The sequence below is a fragment of the Geotrypetes seraphini genome, chromosome 4, assembly GCF_902459505.1.
Source record: "Geotrypetes seraphini chromosome 4, aGeoSer1.1, whole genome shotgun sequence".
NCBI classification, from domain to species: Eukaryota; Metazoa; Chordata; class Amphibia; order Gymnophiona; family Dermophiidae; genus Geotrypetes; species Geotrypetes seraphini.
Window position 1 is genome coordinate 125,392,601 of NC_047087.1, and position 13,650 is coordinate 125,406,250.

At 44.4% G+C, this 13,650-nt stretch overlaps 2 protein-coding genes across 7 annotated transcripts in view; one reads left to right on the forward strand and one right to left on the reverse strand.

Moving 5' to 3' along the window:
* The window catches only part of DCAF6 (DDB1 and CUL4 associated factor 6), a 357,580-nt gene extending 350,069 nt beyond the window's left edge, over positions 1-7,511 (reverse strand). For 4 of the 6 annotated variants that reach the window (XM_033941043.1, XM_033941042.1, XM_033941041.1 and 1 more), the window contains exon 1: positions 7,187-7,277. In XM_033941043.1, coding sequence (XP_033796934.1) covers positions 7,187-7,277 — 91 coding nt within the window. Of the gene's footprint in view, positions 1-7,186 lie in introns of all 6 variants that reach the window. The other 2 variants (XM_033941039.1, XM_033941044.1) reach the window with 2 other exon arrangements.
* Positions 7,512-7,547: 36 nt separating this feature from the next.
* The window catches only part of MPC2 (mitochondrial pyruvate carrier 2), a 126,713-nt gene continuing 120,610 nt past the window's right edge, over positions 7,548-13,650 (forward strand). Inside the window, exon 1 of the mRNA XM_033941050.1 lies at positions 7,548-7,683. The gene's annotated coding sequence lies outside the window, so the exon portion shown is untranslated. The remainder of the gene's footprint in view (positions 7,684-13,650) is intronic.

The window sequence follows — 13,650 nt, forward strand, 5'->3', positions numbered from 1 at the left end:
ATGAAGAGCATTTTGTTTGCCCACTAGATATAGCGTTCTGAAGAAGATTATACATGAGATTGCCGAAAATCAGATCTATTGTGCTTGGAGGCAGAGGGGAAAGACCCCAAGCCCTCCTTGTTTATTAATATAAAACCTGTCAACTTGGTTGTCTGGTATGATGAGCAATATCTGGTTTAGGAGACCATCTTGAAAGGTGTAAAGAACACTGTGTATTGCTCAAAGTTTTAGAAGATTAATGAGATGATATCTCTCCTGAGTGGTCGAAGACTCCTGAGTGCGGAAGCATGTGTTGTTAGAATCCTCTAATGGACATGTAACAACAGGTCTCTCGATAGGTTTGTTGGTTGGAACCACAACTGAAGAGATCAATGAAGCAGAGAGGAAATCATGAGATGCTGGCCTGAAGTACTGAAGTACTGAGAGGCTGAAGTACTGAGAGGCTAGAGTTCAATAAGCAGGTCTAAAATTCAGGTGTGGAAATGGCATTGATGAATATGACCCAATGAGTGTATCATCCTAGTGATATGGTTAGAAGAGCAGAGACTTACTTTCAGAGATGAATTAGAGTGTCCAGACTCTGCTGAGGTAGGTAAGCACCAAATTGAGTAGTACTGAGTACTACTCATAAACTCTAGTGTAAACACGAGAAGTTCCAGGAGATGACATGGTGATTGGACCTCCTGAGATAACAAGCAGTTTATCAACCAGGCGTTCAGTAGGGGAACACATGAAAGCTAAAATTGTGGAGTGTTGAAGGTACTGCAACAAAACACTTTGAAATCACTTTGGGATATTTGTTCCTCTTTGAGATCCCAAGAGCATAGTTAGTCATTCTTCTCTAGGAAAGGATATAGAGTTCCAAGGGAGAGTAAGTTTCTGTTAAGAGTACAGAAGTAAAGGGTTGGTCCCAGACTTTCCATATCCTTTGTTATGAGGCAATGGTTGAAATAGAGTCAATGGCCCCTCTACTGGGCGAAGTTGTTCTCTGGAAGTACATCAAAAGACATAGTCAACTGCTGCTAAGCAGAATCCTGAGATATCTGAGAACATTCATGTGAATGAAATTCATGCTAGGTGATGCTTTGTGTGGATTGTTAGAAGTCAACACTGATTATTTTGTTTCACAATGAAGAAATATTTACAAGTAGTCTTGGACACTGGAGTTTAAGTTGGATAGACGAAGTCACGCTTTTCACCTTAAAAGTGTGCAGACTTAAAAAGTTCTAGTTGGAAATCATTAAGGAGGCTCAGGCTTGAGCTATTGAAAGTGAGACAGGTACCGAACCAATTGCTTGAAACAGAAAGTCATATAGAAATGTAATTTAGGATGCAGCTAGTGAGAGTTGTGTTTAGTAACAGCTTGTGATCAAGCTGAGCACTCATTATCTGGAGGAGTACTTGCATATGTTGTGAAGCCCAGATGAAGCCTTTAAAGTAAATTCCATTAGGAGAGCTGGATACTCCGATTGAGGCTTATCAAAGCCAGGACAGGCTTGCAGCCTTTAATAGAAAGCGGAATAAGCGGAGCATTCTCCCAGACGTTGAACATGGTGGCTCACATGAGATATGGAGTGGGAGGTTCAACAGCCTTTAGGAATTTATTCAAAACTGAGGACATTGAAAAGTTTTGCCTAAACTTACAATCTGTAATTAATAATATAGTTCTAGAAGAAGTATGATGCTATAAGGTATGCAGCTATGGTGTCGAGAAGAGCAACAGAAAGGACTCCTATGTCTCCTTCGAAGACAGTCCTATCGTCATGAGAAAGAAGTGCTCTGAAGACAGGACCTGGATTTGTATCGCAGAGATTTAAGATTTAGTACCATGAGACCTCGTAGAGATTCACTCAGATTGGACCAGTACCGAAGAGTTGGTTGCTAAACTCTTTATGAAGTAGCAAGCAAAGTTGATCTTGGGTGCAAGTTGCGGTACCAATGGATTTAATGGTACCATTGGAGTTGCAGGGTACCGAGGCATTGGTGACCTCAAAGTAGAGCAGTGTCTCACCAACTTTTTCGAACCAGGGCACACCAAACCTAGTGTCCCAGGCTCGAGACACCCAAAAGTGCGCTGGTGTCGGCGTGATATCATCACACAAATGTGTGACGTCAGCACATCGACATCAGCGCATGCGCAAAGTACCTTCAAACGGGCTTTGCGCCGAGAGGAGAGAAAGAGAGAAGAGTCGTCGAGAAGAGCTGGAGAGAAAGGCCGGCAGAGAGAAGTGGTGCCGGCATCTGGAGATTGCATACAGATGTGCCTCTCTTCGCGAGAGGCACATCCTGTAGAAAATCAGCTGGCACCGGCATCTCTTCTCTTCCCCACTGTACTGTGGCACACCTGAAATTGCAGGAGGCACAGTTTGCAATACACTGATATAGAGGCACACCATAGAAGAGACACTTCCTGCCAAAACTGAGAACAAGACTGCTCATGATAGCGTCTGGTATACATCAACTCACTCAATGCTGGAGATATCAACGTTGTGCATAAACTTACTCAATTCTGGAGACATCGATGTCGTGCTCTTTGGATGGGCCCCAAAGTGACGGGCTGAGACAGAAGAGTGCTTGGGTGTGATTGTATGTGATGATCGGTGGCCAAACAGGTTGAAAAGGTGATAGAAAAAGCTAGAAGGATGCTAGGGTACATAGGAAGAGGTATGGCCAGTAGAAAAAAGTAGGTACTGATGCCACTATATAAGACTATGGTGAGACCTTATTTAGAATATTGTGTACAATTCTGGAGACTGCACCTTCAAAAAGATATAAAAAGGATGGAGTCAGTCCAGAGGAAGGCTACTAAAATTGTGCGTGGTCTTTATCATAAGGCATACATGGAGACATTTAAAGATCATGGAGACATTTAAAGATATCAATCTGTATATTTTGGAGGAAATGCGAAAGAGGGGAGAATATGATAGAGACGTGTATATACCTACGTGGCATAAAAGCGTATGAGTATCTTTCATATGAAAGGACGCTCTGAAATGAGAGGGCATAGGGTGAAATTAAGAGGTGAAAGGCTCTGGAGTAATCTAAGGAAATACTTTTTTACAGAAAGGGTGGTAGATGCGTGGAACAGTCTCCCGGAAGAGGTGGTGGAGACTAGTGCTGCCCGATTCGAATCGATTCACCGATTCAAATCAGGTGAATCGATTCAATTTCCCAAAAAATCGGCCTCCCGATTCAATGATTGACCCTTCCCCCCTTCCAAAAGCAGGAGCTGCAGCGCTGCCTCTTGCTGGCCATCTGCTGCCGCTCCTGCTTGAGGGGGAAGAGTCAGTCAGAAAGGCCTCCCCCAGCTTCCCCGCTCTTACCTCTTTAAGGCAGCTTGCAGGCTCGTTGGTGTTATAGTGCACCCTGCAGCTGCCTGTTGTCCTCAATGGCACGTTCTCTCTGCTACATCCTGCCCCTGCTCTGACGTCAGGGACAGGATTGAGGCAGAGAGAGCGTGCCGCTGAGGACGACGGGCAGCTGCAGGGATAGCTATAGCACTAGTGATCCTGCAGGCTTCCGTGTTAGCCTAAAAGTAAGAGCAGGGAAGCTGGGGGAGGCCTTTCTGACTGACTCTTCCCCCTCAAGCAGGAGCGGCAGCAGATGGCCAGCAAGAGGCAGCGCTGCAGCTCCTGCTTTTGGAAGGGGGGAAGGGTCAATCATTGAATCGGGAGGCCGATTTTTTGGGAAATTGAATCGATTCACCTGATTTGAATCGGTGAATCGATTCGAATCGGGCAGTCCAGAGGAGGGCGACGAAAAGGATAGGAGGCTTGCGCCAGAAGACGTATGAGGAGAGACTGGAAGCCCTGAATATGTATACCCTAGAGGAAAGGAGAGACAGGGGAGATATGATTCAGACGTTCAAATACTTAAAGGGTATTAACGTAGAACAAAATCTTTTCCAGAGAAAGGAAAATGGTAAAACCAGAGGACATAATTTGAGGTTGAGGGGTGGTAGATTCAGGGGCAATGTTAGGAAATTCTACTTTACGGAGAGGGTGGTGGATGCCTGGAATGCGCTCCCGAGAGAGGTGGTGGAGAGTAAAACTGTGACTGAGTTCAAAGAAGCGTGGGATGAACACAGAAGATTTAGAATCAGAAAATAATATTAAAGATTGAACTAGGCCAGTTACTGGGCAGACTTGTATGGTCTGTGTCTGTGCATGGCCGTTTGGAGGAGGATGGGCAGGGGAGGGCTTCAATGGCTGGGAGGGTGTAGATGGGCTGGAGTAAGTCTTCGGCAGTTGGAACCCAAGCACAGTACCGGGAAAAGCTTTGGATTCTCGCCCAGAAATAGCTAAGAAGAAAAAAAAAAAAATTTAAATTGAATCAGGTTGGGCAGACTGGATGGACCATTCGAGTCTTTATCTGCCGTCATCTACTATGTTACTATGTTACTATGTATGTTAGGATACAGGCTTGCGGGGGGAGCAGGCGTTCGCGGCAGGGAGCAGGCCAAAGAGTGCCTTCATGGCTGGAGGGCAGGCCATTGAGGGGTGGAGAGGGGAGAAGGTCTTCGCAGCAGGGAGCAGGAGAAAAGAGTGCCTCACTGCAGGGGGCAGGCCTTTGCGGGGGGCAGTTCTTCGCGGGCGGGGACAGGAGAAAAGAGTTCCTCACGGCAGGGGGGCAGGCCTTTGCGGGGGGGGGGGCAGGAGAAAAGAGTGCCTCACCGCAGGGGGCAGGCCTTTGCGGGGGACAGGAGAAAAGTGTGCCTCACCGCAGGGGACAGGCCTTTGCAGGGGGGCAGGTCTTTGTGGGGGGGCAAGAGAAAAGAGTGCCTCACTGCAGGGGGGCAGGCATTTGCGGGGGGGGGCAGGAGCAGGCCGAACAGTGCCTTCATGGCAGGGGGGCAGGCTTGTGCAGAGGGAAGAGGAGGAAGGAGTAAGAGAGGGCAGGAGAGATGCCAGACCTGGGGTGAAGGGAAGAGAGAGACCAAACAAAAAAGAGGGGGAGGAAATCAAAGGAGAGGTGTTGGACTAAAGGAGAGAGGGAGAAGAAATGCAAGACCACAAGGGGAAGGGTACAAGAGGGACAGATACTGCTCCAAAGTAGGTGGGCAGGGTGCAGGATGGCAGGAGAGATAGTAGGAGAAAGCCTGTACCTGGGGAAGGGGATACAAGAGGTAAGGAAGAGAGAAAGAAGAAGCTGGATATGGGGAGAGATAAGATACTGGACACTGAGGGAGCATAGGAACGGGGACAGTATTGGAGAGGAAAATAGGGACAGGGACACAGAAGAGAGATGCTGGATGAAAGGGTAGTTGAAAAAAGGAGAGATGGTGGATCTGGGGATGGTGGGGTCCATCGCTGCAGCTGCGGAGGGATGGAGATGAAAAAAAAGAAAGATGCTAGACCTCTGGGGGAGGAAAGGGAAACAGAAAGGGAGCACAGAAATGGAAGATGGATGGTTAGCACGGAGAAAGAAGAAAGAAGGAGAGCCTGATCAGACGACAACCAGACCAACATGGGACCAACATGATTTGAAAAATAACCAGACAAAAAAAGGTAGGAAAAATAATTTTATTTTCTGTTTTGTGATTACAATATGTCAGATTTGAAATGTGTATCTTGCCAGAGCTGGTGTTACACCGCAAACGTGGGCTAGGATTTAAGAAAGAGAGGAAAAGTCTTTTTTGTTTGTTTATTTTGTTTACACCACAGTGCCAGTGTGGTTAGGAGAAGGCAAAGGGGGTGAAGAGGCTATAAAATAAACCCACCAGGATGTTTGAATAAAACACCCAATTGGGCAGGAAAATTGAATCGAAAAACCAATTCAGTAGGCTGAATCGAATCAAATTTTTTTCTCCTGAATCGAGCAGTACTAGTAGAGACAGAGACTGTGTCTGAATTCAAGAAAGCATGGAATAGGCACATGGGATCTCTTAAAGAGAGGAAGAAATAATGGTTACTGTGGATGGGCAGACTAGATGGGCCATTTAGCCTTTGTTATGCCATCAGTATTTTCTTAGATTATTCCCGAGCCTATCACCTTTTAACTTCACCCTTTGGCCTCTTATTCTGGAACTTCCTTTCATTTACTCGCCTAATGCACATTCATGCCTTGTAGGTATTTAAATGTCTCTTTCATAGCTCCCCTCTCCCGCCTTTCCTCCAAAGTATACATATTGAGATCTTTAAGTCTGTCCCCATACACCTTATGACGAAGACCAACTCCATCCTGTTTATATCTTTTTGAAGGTGAAGTCTCCTGCTTGAGTTGGGAAATGGATAATTTGCATAGGCAGTATATAAGAATGATAACAACTTTGAACTCCTTTTATCAAGGCGCGCTAGCGGTTTAACGCATGTAATACTATGTGCTAAACCGCCGGCCACGCTAGCCGCTACCGCCTCCTCTTAAGCAGGCGGTAGTTTTTAGGCCAATGCAGGGGTTAACACGTGATGAAAAGTCACGCACGTTAACCCCTGTAGCGCAGCTTGATAAAAGGAGCCCTTTGTTTATCTGCTTGTAATTGACCTGGAGCTCAGTAGTGGAAAACTAAATAAAACCATAAAACATTGTTTTTAAAGCACAAATACCTTTACAATAAACTAACCATAGATAAACTATTTATTATCATACTGTCAGGATCATGTGGCAGGAAACCTGTTGCCATTTTCCTGTATGGAATCTATATAAATTTATCCAAGTTTTTTAAAATTCCTTCAATAAAAAGAAACAGAAAAAGCATCTGAAGTTACTTCGACCTCAAACCTAGATGGAAACCCTAACTTTAAAATGCTAGAAACCTGGAAGTAGAGAAACTCTTGGAGTTTGGGCGCTCAGTGGTACGGCCAGAAGAGGGACACAAGTCCAGCTGTCACTGTGCCTCTCTACCCTGTCTTGGGCTTTACCTTCCCCATAAAAAAGCAAGGTGACAAACAACTAGCGAGAGATCAGCCACTGAGAGTAGGCTTCCTATATGCTACAGACATCTTAGGTTTTGTTTTATTTCTTTTAATTTATTTTCTAAACAAAAGGGTTTCACGCCTTATTTTCCTCGCAGAAAAGCACTGGCCAGTAAGAACTTTTGGTACTGATCGGATTTGTATCCAAGCTCCACAAGACTGTGCGATGGTTCCCAAAGAGGTCCCGTCCGGCCGAGGAGATACTAGATTCGCCTCCTTCATTATCCACCAATATTATGATAATAATTATGATGACAATGCAGGACTGCACTCACCCAGGTAGTTGCTGCGCAGCGTCGAAGGCTGCTCGAGCCCCAGAGAGCGCTTCCGCACATCCCACAGCAGGTTGGGACAGCTCCGAGACATGACGTGAGGACGTGGGGGGCTCCGAGCCCCCGGCTTGGGTGCAAAACCGAGTTTGGCGAGGAGAAAATCAAGGTGGCGCTGCCTCTCGCGTTCCCTGCCGCTTCACATTTCAGGGGCACCGGAGGAGAGGGGGGCCCGTGCCCTCCCTGCTCACCGCTGCTCTCTAGCTCTGTCGCCCCCTTTGCTAGCTCTGTTTCCTTTCTTGCCAGCGACTCCCTCAAGTGTCTCAGTCAGCCGTAACCTCGCGAGAGCGCTGCCGCCGCCATCCGGACTGATAGTAACCCAGCCCCCTCTCGCTCTCCTCCTCCTGCTCCAGCTCCTGGCGGCCTCGAGCGGTCTCACTGTGACACTACACCGTTGCTAGGTTACCAAAGGAGACCTGTACACACCGGAGCGATAGTGAAAGGTAGGACAGGAAGGACGTGGTGTCTCACGTGACTAGGCTCTCTGCAACTTTTGATTTGGACAAAATGCTTTTGGAAGTCCTGCATGTTTCGGAAGAAAACCTTACTCGAGAATGCAGTAGAATTACTTTACTAAAGTCAGTGTATATAGGTGTCTTGTGTCTGTTTTGTACTTTCCGATATTTTAATCGCCATTTAGCACAGGTTCAAACTGTCCCGATTTGGTTCCGTTGTTGACCAGTCTTGAGATCAGTTTTGAAATCTTACACTGGATCGATTCGTAACTGGACACCACGTACTGAGAATGTTACTCTCTCTGAGCCTGAAATCCGTGGAACAAGTTCATAATAACAGCAGGGTTGTGCATCTTGTGCTCAGTATTTGAGCCTGTAAATGTTCTCTAGTCATTCCTTGGTCCTTTTAATTCAGGTTGGAATTGTTAAAGTCTCATGGACAGACTGAAAAATTATGAAATTTCAAAGGCTGTGAAACATTTTTCATATCATTTTTTTAGTCTTCATAATCAAAGGAAAAAAATTTCTGGCGTCCTAGTTGCATAAAGATGTTCCACAAGAAGTTCAGGGTTTTTGTTTCAGAACTTGTATTCTACCATTTCAGTCTCAGGGAATGGTAAGGGATTCTTGCATTACAGTACAGATACCCAACTTAAGTACAACTCATACTTAAGAACGCGGTTGCGGCTTCATTTAATTTCAGACCAGTATTTCCAGCGGCATAGCCTTCACTTCTCCTGCAGCAGATTCAGGAATGATGCAGGAGTCAGGACCACATTAAGAACAATTTCTGCTGTATCTTAGAGGGAACACTTTAAGGAAAGTTGGCCCTTTTGTCAGCTGGGAGCAGAGCAGCAAGAATCTTAAAATCTACAAGTTCTGAGTTACATATTAATCCGACTTAAGAATGGCTTTAAAATCGTAATTTGTTCTTAACCCGGGGACTGTCTGTACTAATCTAGATTATCTCTATGCACCTGGGACACCAAAAAAATAATGGTTTTCCTCTTTGTATTGCTGTTATGTTTACTGTAAATGGGGCAGTCTTTCCTCTGTCCTGCAGACTGCCAACTCATGAGCAGCCAACAGTTGAGAGGCAGGCTCCGATCCCTGCAAACCCGGAAGTGCTGGCAGAGGGGCACACCAAGGCACAGGAGAGTGCCATGGCAGAAGAGAGGAGACAGCAGCCCAAGAAAATCTCCTAGTGATCCCCCCCCCCCCCCAGTAGACCCAGAAATGCTATGGATTGCAGCGGCACTCTGGGCTGTGGGGAAAAGGAGGGGAGACTGGCCATCTGTGCACCCAGAGAGCCATAGGTATTAGAGGGAGAACCGGCTGGAGGGACAGAGCTAGCTCAGGAAGGAGCCAGTCTCAAGGCTCAGGCTAAAGAAGAGGCAGACCTACAAGCTGAAGAGCCAAGCAGGAAGATCTAGAAGAGGTGGGCCAGAGCAAGAGGACAAGTGAACCCCAAACCCTCACTCCTCTCCCCGAAGAATTTAGCTGGCAGAGTTTGCCCCTGGAAACTGCATTTAACCCTGCCTCTGAAAACTGCATTTAAGCCTGCCTGCTGAGACCTGTCTCAGAGCCTGCCTTTGGGGTTAGTGGAAGTCGGCTAGTGTTTACAGTGAGCCTAGAACGGGTGGGAAGAGTCTGCCTGAATGTGACCACAAAAGCCATTGCTGTTGGGGAGGGATAGATAGAAAACTCCTATTCCATTATTTTTCTTTGCATCTAGTTAGCCCCTTTCTTCTGTCAAATCCCTTTTTTTAATTTTTAGATTAGCGTTTTTCTTTATTGGTGTGTTTTCAGCTAGCGTAGTAGGTGTTCTAGAGTTCCAGAGCCAACGAGCTGACACCGAGGATCATGGTACCCAACACAAAACAGCTGCAACATTTCCAAAGATTTTCTTAGACTGGTAACATTGTGTGCACACTAATTTACTACATTAGGCCTTATTTATGCAAATGATATTGCTCAGACATGAGTATATGAAGTAGTCGTAAGCGTGTCAAACTGATTGCAGATTATAGAAGTAAATCAGGATATTGAACTGTTACCAATCTGTAAGGCAACCTGTAACATCCTGTAACAGCCTCAGTAATTTACCCTATAGCATTAGCATCTTGCATTATCTAATTATACCAATTGGTACCTATTTGAAGAGCTTACCCGCTCTTCTTCTATTGCTATCTAATAAATCTTACAGTTCTTTTTCTTGTCGAATCCCTTGGTTGTATGGCATTATTTGGGAACCTTGCTAGGTACCGTGACACTTACACTAACTCCACCAACAAGGGGTCCACATTACATTTCAATATTACATGCAGACATCAAGGTGTAATGTTACCAAAATCACATTTTAAAAACCAGAATATTTAGGCTTACTTCATCTCTCTATTATAATTTATCCCACTTGAGACAGACTTCTTCTGCAGTTTGTAATGTTACAGCAGAAAGTAGCACATATTTGCCATGATTGCTATTTTACCAGACATGCTAAATACATTTTCTATGCTATTTTTGCGTTATTTTGCTTTTATATGTGAAAAAAATCCATTCTAGTGCTATGTGTCTAGAAGTCCTGAATGCTATGGTTATGCATCTGAATCTGCAAGTTGCTTGCAGAATGATACTGTATAACTCATCAGTCAGCTCTGCCTCCTTACCAGTAGTCTTGCTCCTGCCCCCTCAGTTTTTCTTCTGCAAGCAAGTTGCTCAGATGTATTTCTGATCTGCTCCATGGTTTTATTTATTTTCAGATTATTTCCTATCACTTTAAATTGAGGCTCAATGCCCAGAAGTTTCCTTTTGTTAGGACCTCTGCCTGGGAGAAGATGCAGACTATAATGGTTAAGGGGCTGGAGGAGTTGCCGTACAGTGAGAGATTAGAGAAACTGGGCCTCTTCTCCCTTGAAAAGAGGAGACTGAGAGGGGCCAGGATTGAAACATTCAAGATAATGAAGGGAATAGACTTAGTAGATAAATACAGGTTAGTCACCCTCTCCAAGGTAGAGAGAACGAGAGGGCACTTGCTAAAGTTAAAAGGGGATAGATTCTGTACAAACGTAAGAAAGTTCTTCTTCACCCAGAGAGTGGTAGAAAAGTGGAACGCTCTTCCGGAGGCTATTATAGGGGAAAACACCCGCCAGGGATTCAAGACAAAGTTAGACAAATTCCTACTGAACCAGAACGTACGAAGATAAGGCTAGACTCAATTAGGGCACTGGTCTTTGACCTAAGGGCTGCCGTGGGAGCGGACTGTTGGGCATGATGGACCACTGTTCTGACCCAGCAACGGCAATTCTTACGTTCTTATGTTTGAATAGTAATGTTCAAGAGAAAAGATCTTAAAGTTCATGTGTGGCGTCTTAAGTTGACCGGTTCAATTTTACAACCAATTTTACAACCATTGAGTAACTAGTCAGATGTAAGCCTCTCCATTGGCTGGATCCTACCATCATTTTTGCCTGAAAGGGGGGAATTAGCTACAGAAGGTCAAATTGTGAAAAATATTCACCATCATTCTGGCTTCAAGCCTGATAGTGTATAAATTTATGGCATCTTAAAAATATTCAGACAAGTTGGCAATTCAGGTCTCTCTGAATCCTTAGCACTTCTGCTCTCCCCCCCCCCCCCCCCCCCACTTAAACTTATGAGCCAAATGCACATGCCTATTTATCTATATAAATATATATATAGGTTCTGGGAGAAAATAAATGATCCTAGTACTGTAGTTCCTAGCATGGGCGGTCTCTAGTAGCATAGTAAATGATGACAGATAAAGGCCTGAATGGGCCATCCAGTCTGCCCATTGGTTATTCTCATTAAAAATACATGATTAAATTGTCTCTTCTTTGATATTTCTGGGCCATAGACTAAAGACCACCAGGTATTGTTCTAGGTTCCAACTGCTGAAGTTGCCATCTAATCTCACCTCAGCCTATCCAACCATCCCGTTGTTTGCAGGACATCTACTGTAAAGTCTGGCCAGTGACGTCCTCATGTTCCAAGTTAGTGGAGTTCCCATTGATGCCCTAGATTCATACTTCTAGATCTGTCCCCATGTGCCTTATGATGAAGACCACGTACCATTTTAGTAGCCTTCCTTTGGATTTTTATATCTTTTTGAAGGTGTGGTCTCCAGAATTGTACACAATATTCTAAATGAGGTCTCACCATAGTCTTATATAGGGGCATCAATACCTACTTTCTCCTACTGGCCATAGCTCTTTCTATGTACCCTAGCATCCTTCTAGCTTTTGCCATCACCTTTTCAACCTGTTTGGCCACTTTAAGATCATGAGATACAATTACACCCAAGTACTGCTCTTCTGTTGTACACATAAGTTTTTCACCCCCTAAATAGTACCATTCCTTTGGATTTTTACAGCCCAAATGCATGATCTTGCATTTCGTAGCTGACAAATTTCAGACCATTCTTCAAGCTTCACTTGGTCTTTTTTCATGTTATTCACACCATCAGGGTGTCTATTGCAGATTTTGGTTTCATCCATAAAGAGGCAAATCTTTCCTGACAGCCCTTCAGCAATATCACATATAAAAATGTTAAAAATAAAAGGCCCCGGAACAGAACCTTGAAACATCCCTTTCCACTCAACCAGTTCTTTACCCAGCCTATCACTTTGGGGCCCATACTGAGGCTTTGCTAAAATCTAAATACACCACATCTAGCGCACTCCCTCTACCCAGTTCTCTGGTCACACAGTCAAAGAAATTAATCAGATTTGTCTAACAAGACCTACCTCTAGTGAATCCATGTTGCCTCTAGTCCTGTAATCCACCGGATTCCAGAAATATTAACATTCTCTGTTTTAAAAGCATTTCTATTCATTTGCTTACAACAGAAGTCAGACTTACCGGCCTTTAATTCCCTTCTTCTTTCTTTCTTCCACTTTTGTGTAGAGGGACCACATCTGCCCTTCTCCAGTTCTCCGGTACCACTCTTGACTCTAGAGAAGCTTTGAAAAGGTCAGTCAGTGAAGCCACCAGGAACTTCCCTAAGTTCCTTCAACATTCTCAGATGTACACCGTCCAACCTCAGCGCTTTGTCTACCTTTAATTTAGCTAGCTCCTGATGAACACAACCCTCTGAAAATCGATCAGGGTTTACCTCTCCCCATCCCTATTCGCATTTGTCTTCTGCATTCCCACTCCTGGTGCTTCAGCCGTGAACACAGAACAGAAATATTTGTTAAGCAATTCAGCCTTTATCAGCTTCTACATATTCTTCCCTTTTACTTTGTCTCACAATGCCACTTTTGTACTTCTATCTATCACTGATATATCTAAATAATGTCTTGTCTCCCCTTTTTACCATGTCAGCTATTTTTTTCTTCCATTTGTATCTTTGCTTTCCTGACTACTCAACCATCCTCTCTTAACTTTTCCAAATATTTTTGGCTGTCTTCCTCTTTATGCGATCTTTTGTAGTTTATGAAAGCTAACTCGTATTCCTTACCTTCTCTTTACCTTACCTTTGCTTTTGAATGAGCCCTCTCTATACCTTACCGTATCAAATCTCAGATTTGTTGACAAAACTCATCCTTCACCCTAATCAGACCGGGTTTCACAAAAATCATTCCACAGAACACGCTTTATTAGGTTTAACAACTACTATACAATATTACCTGGACCATCACAAATCAGTCGTTCTAGTTTCCTTGGACCTTTCCGCCGCTTTTGACACAATAGATTACCAACTCCTACTTCAAAGATTAGCTGCATTGGGCTTCTCTGAACAAATCCTCGAATGGTTCAACTCATACTTCTCTAACCGCACCTCCACTGTCTCATTCATTAATACTTCATCATCGCCATTCAAAAGCAATTTTAGGATTCCTCAGGGGTCTATACTGTCCCCAATACTCTTTAACATTTATCTGGCACCTCTACTAACATTATGTTAATCCATTGATCTCACTGCTTTTGCCTATG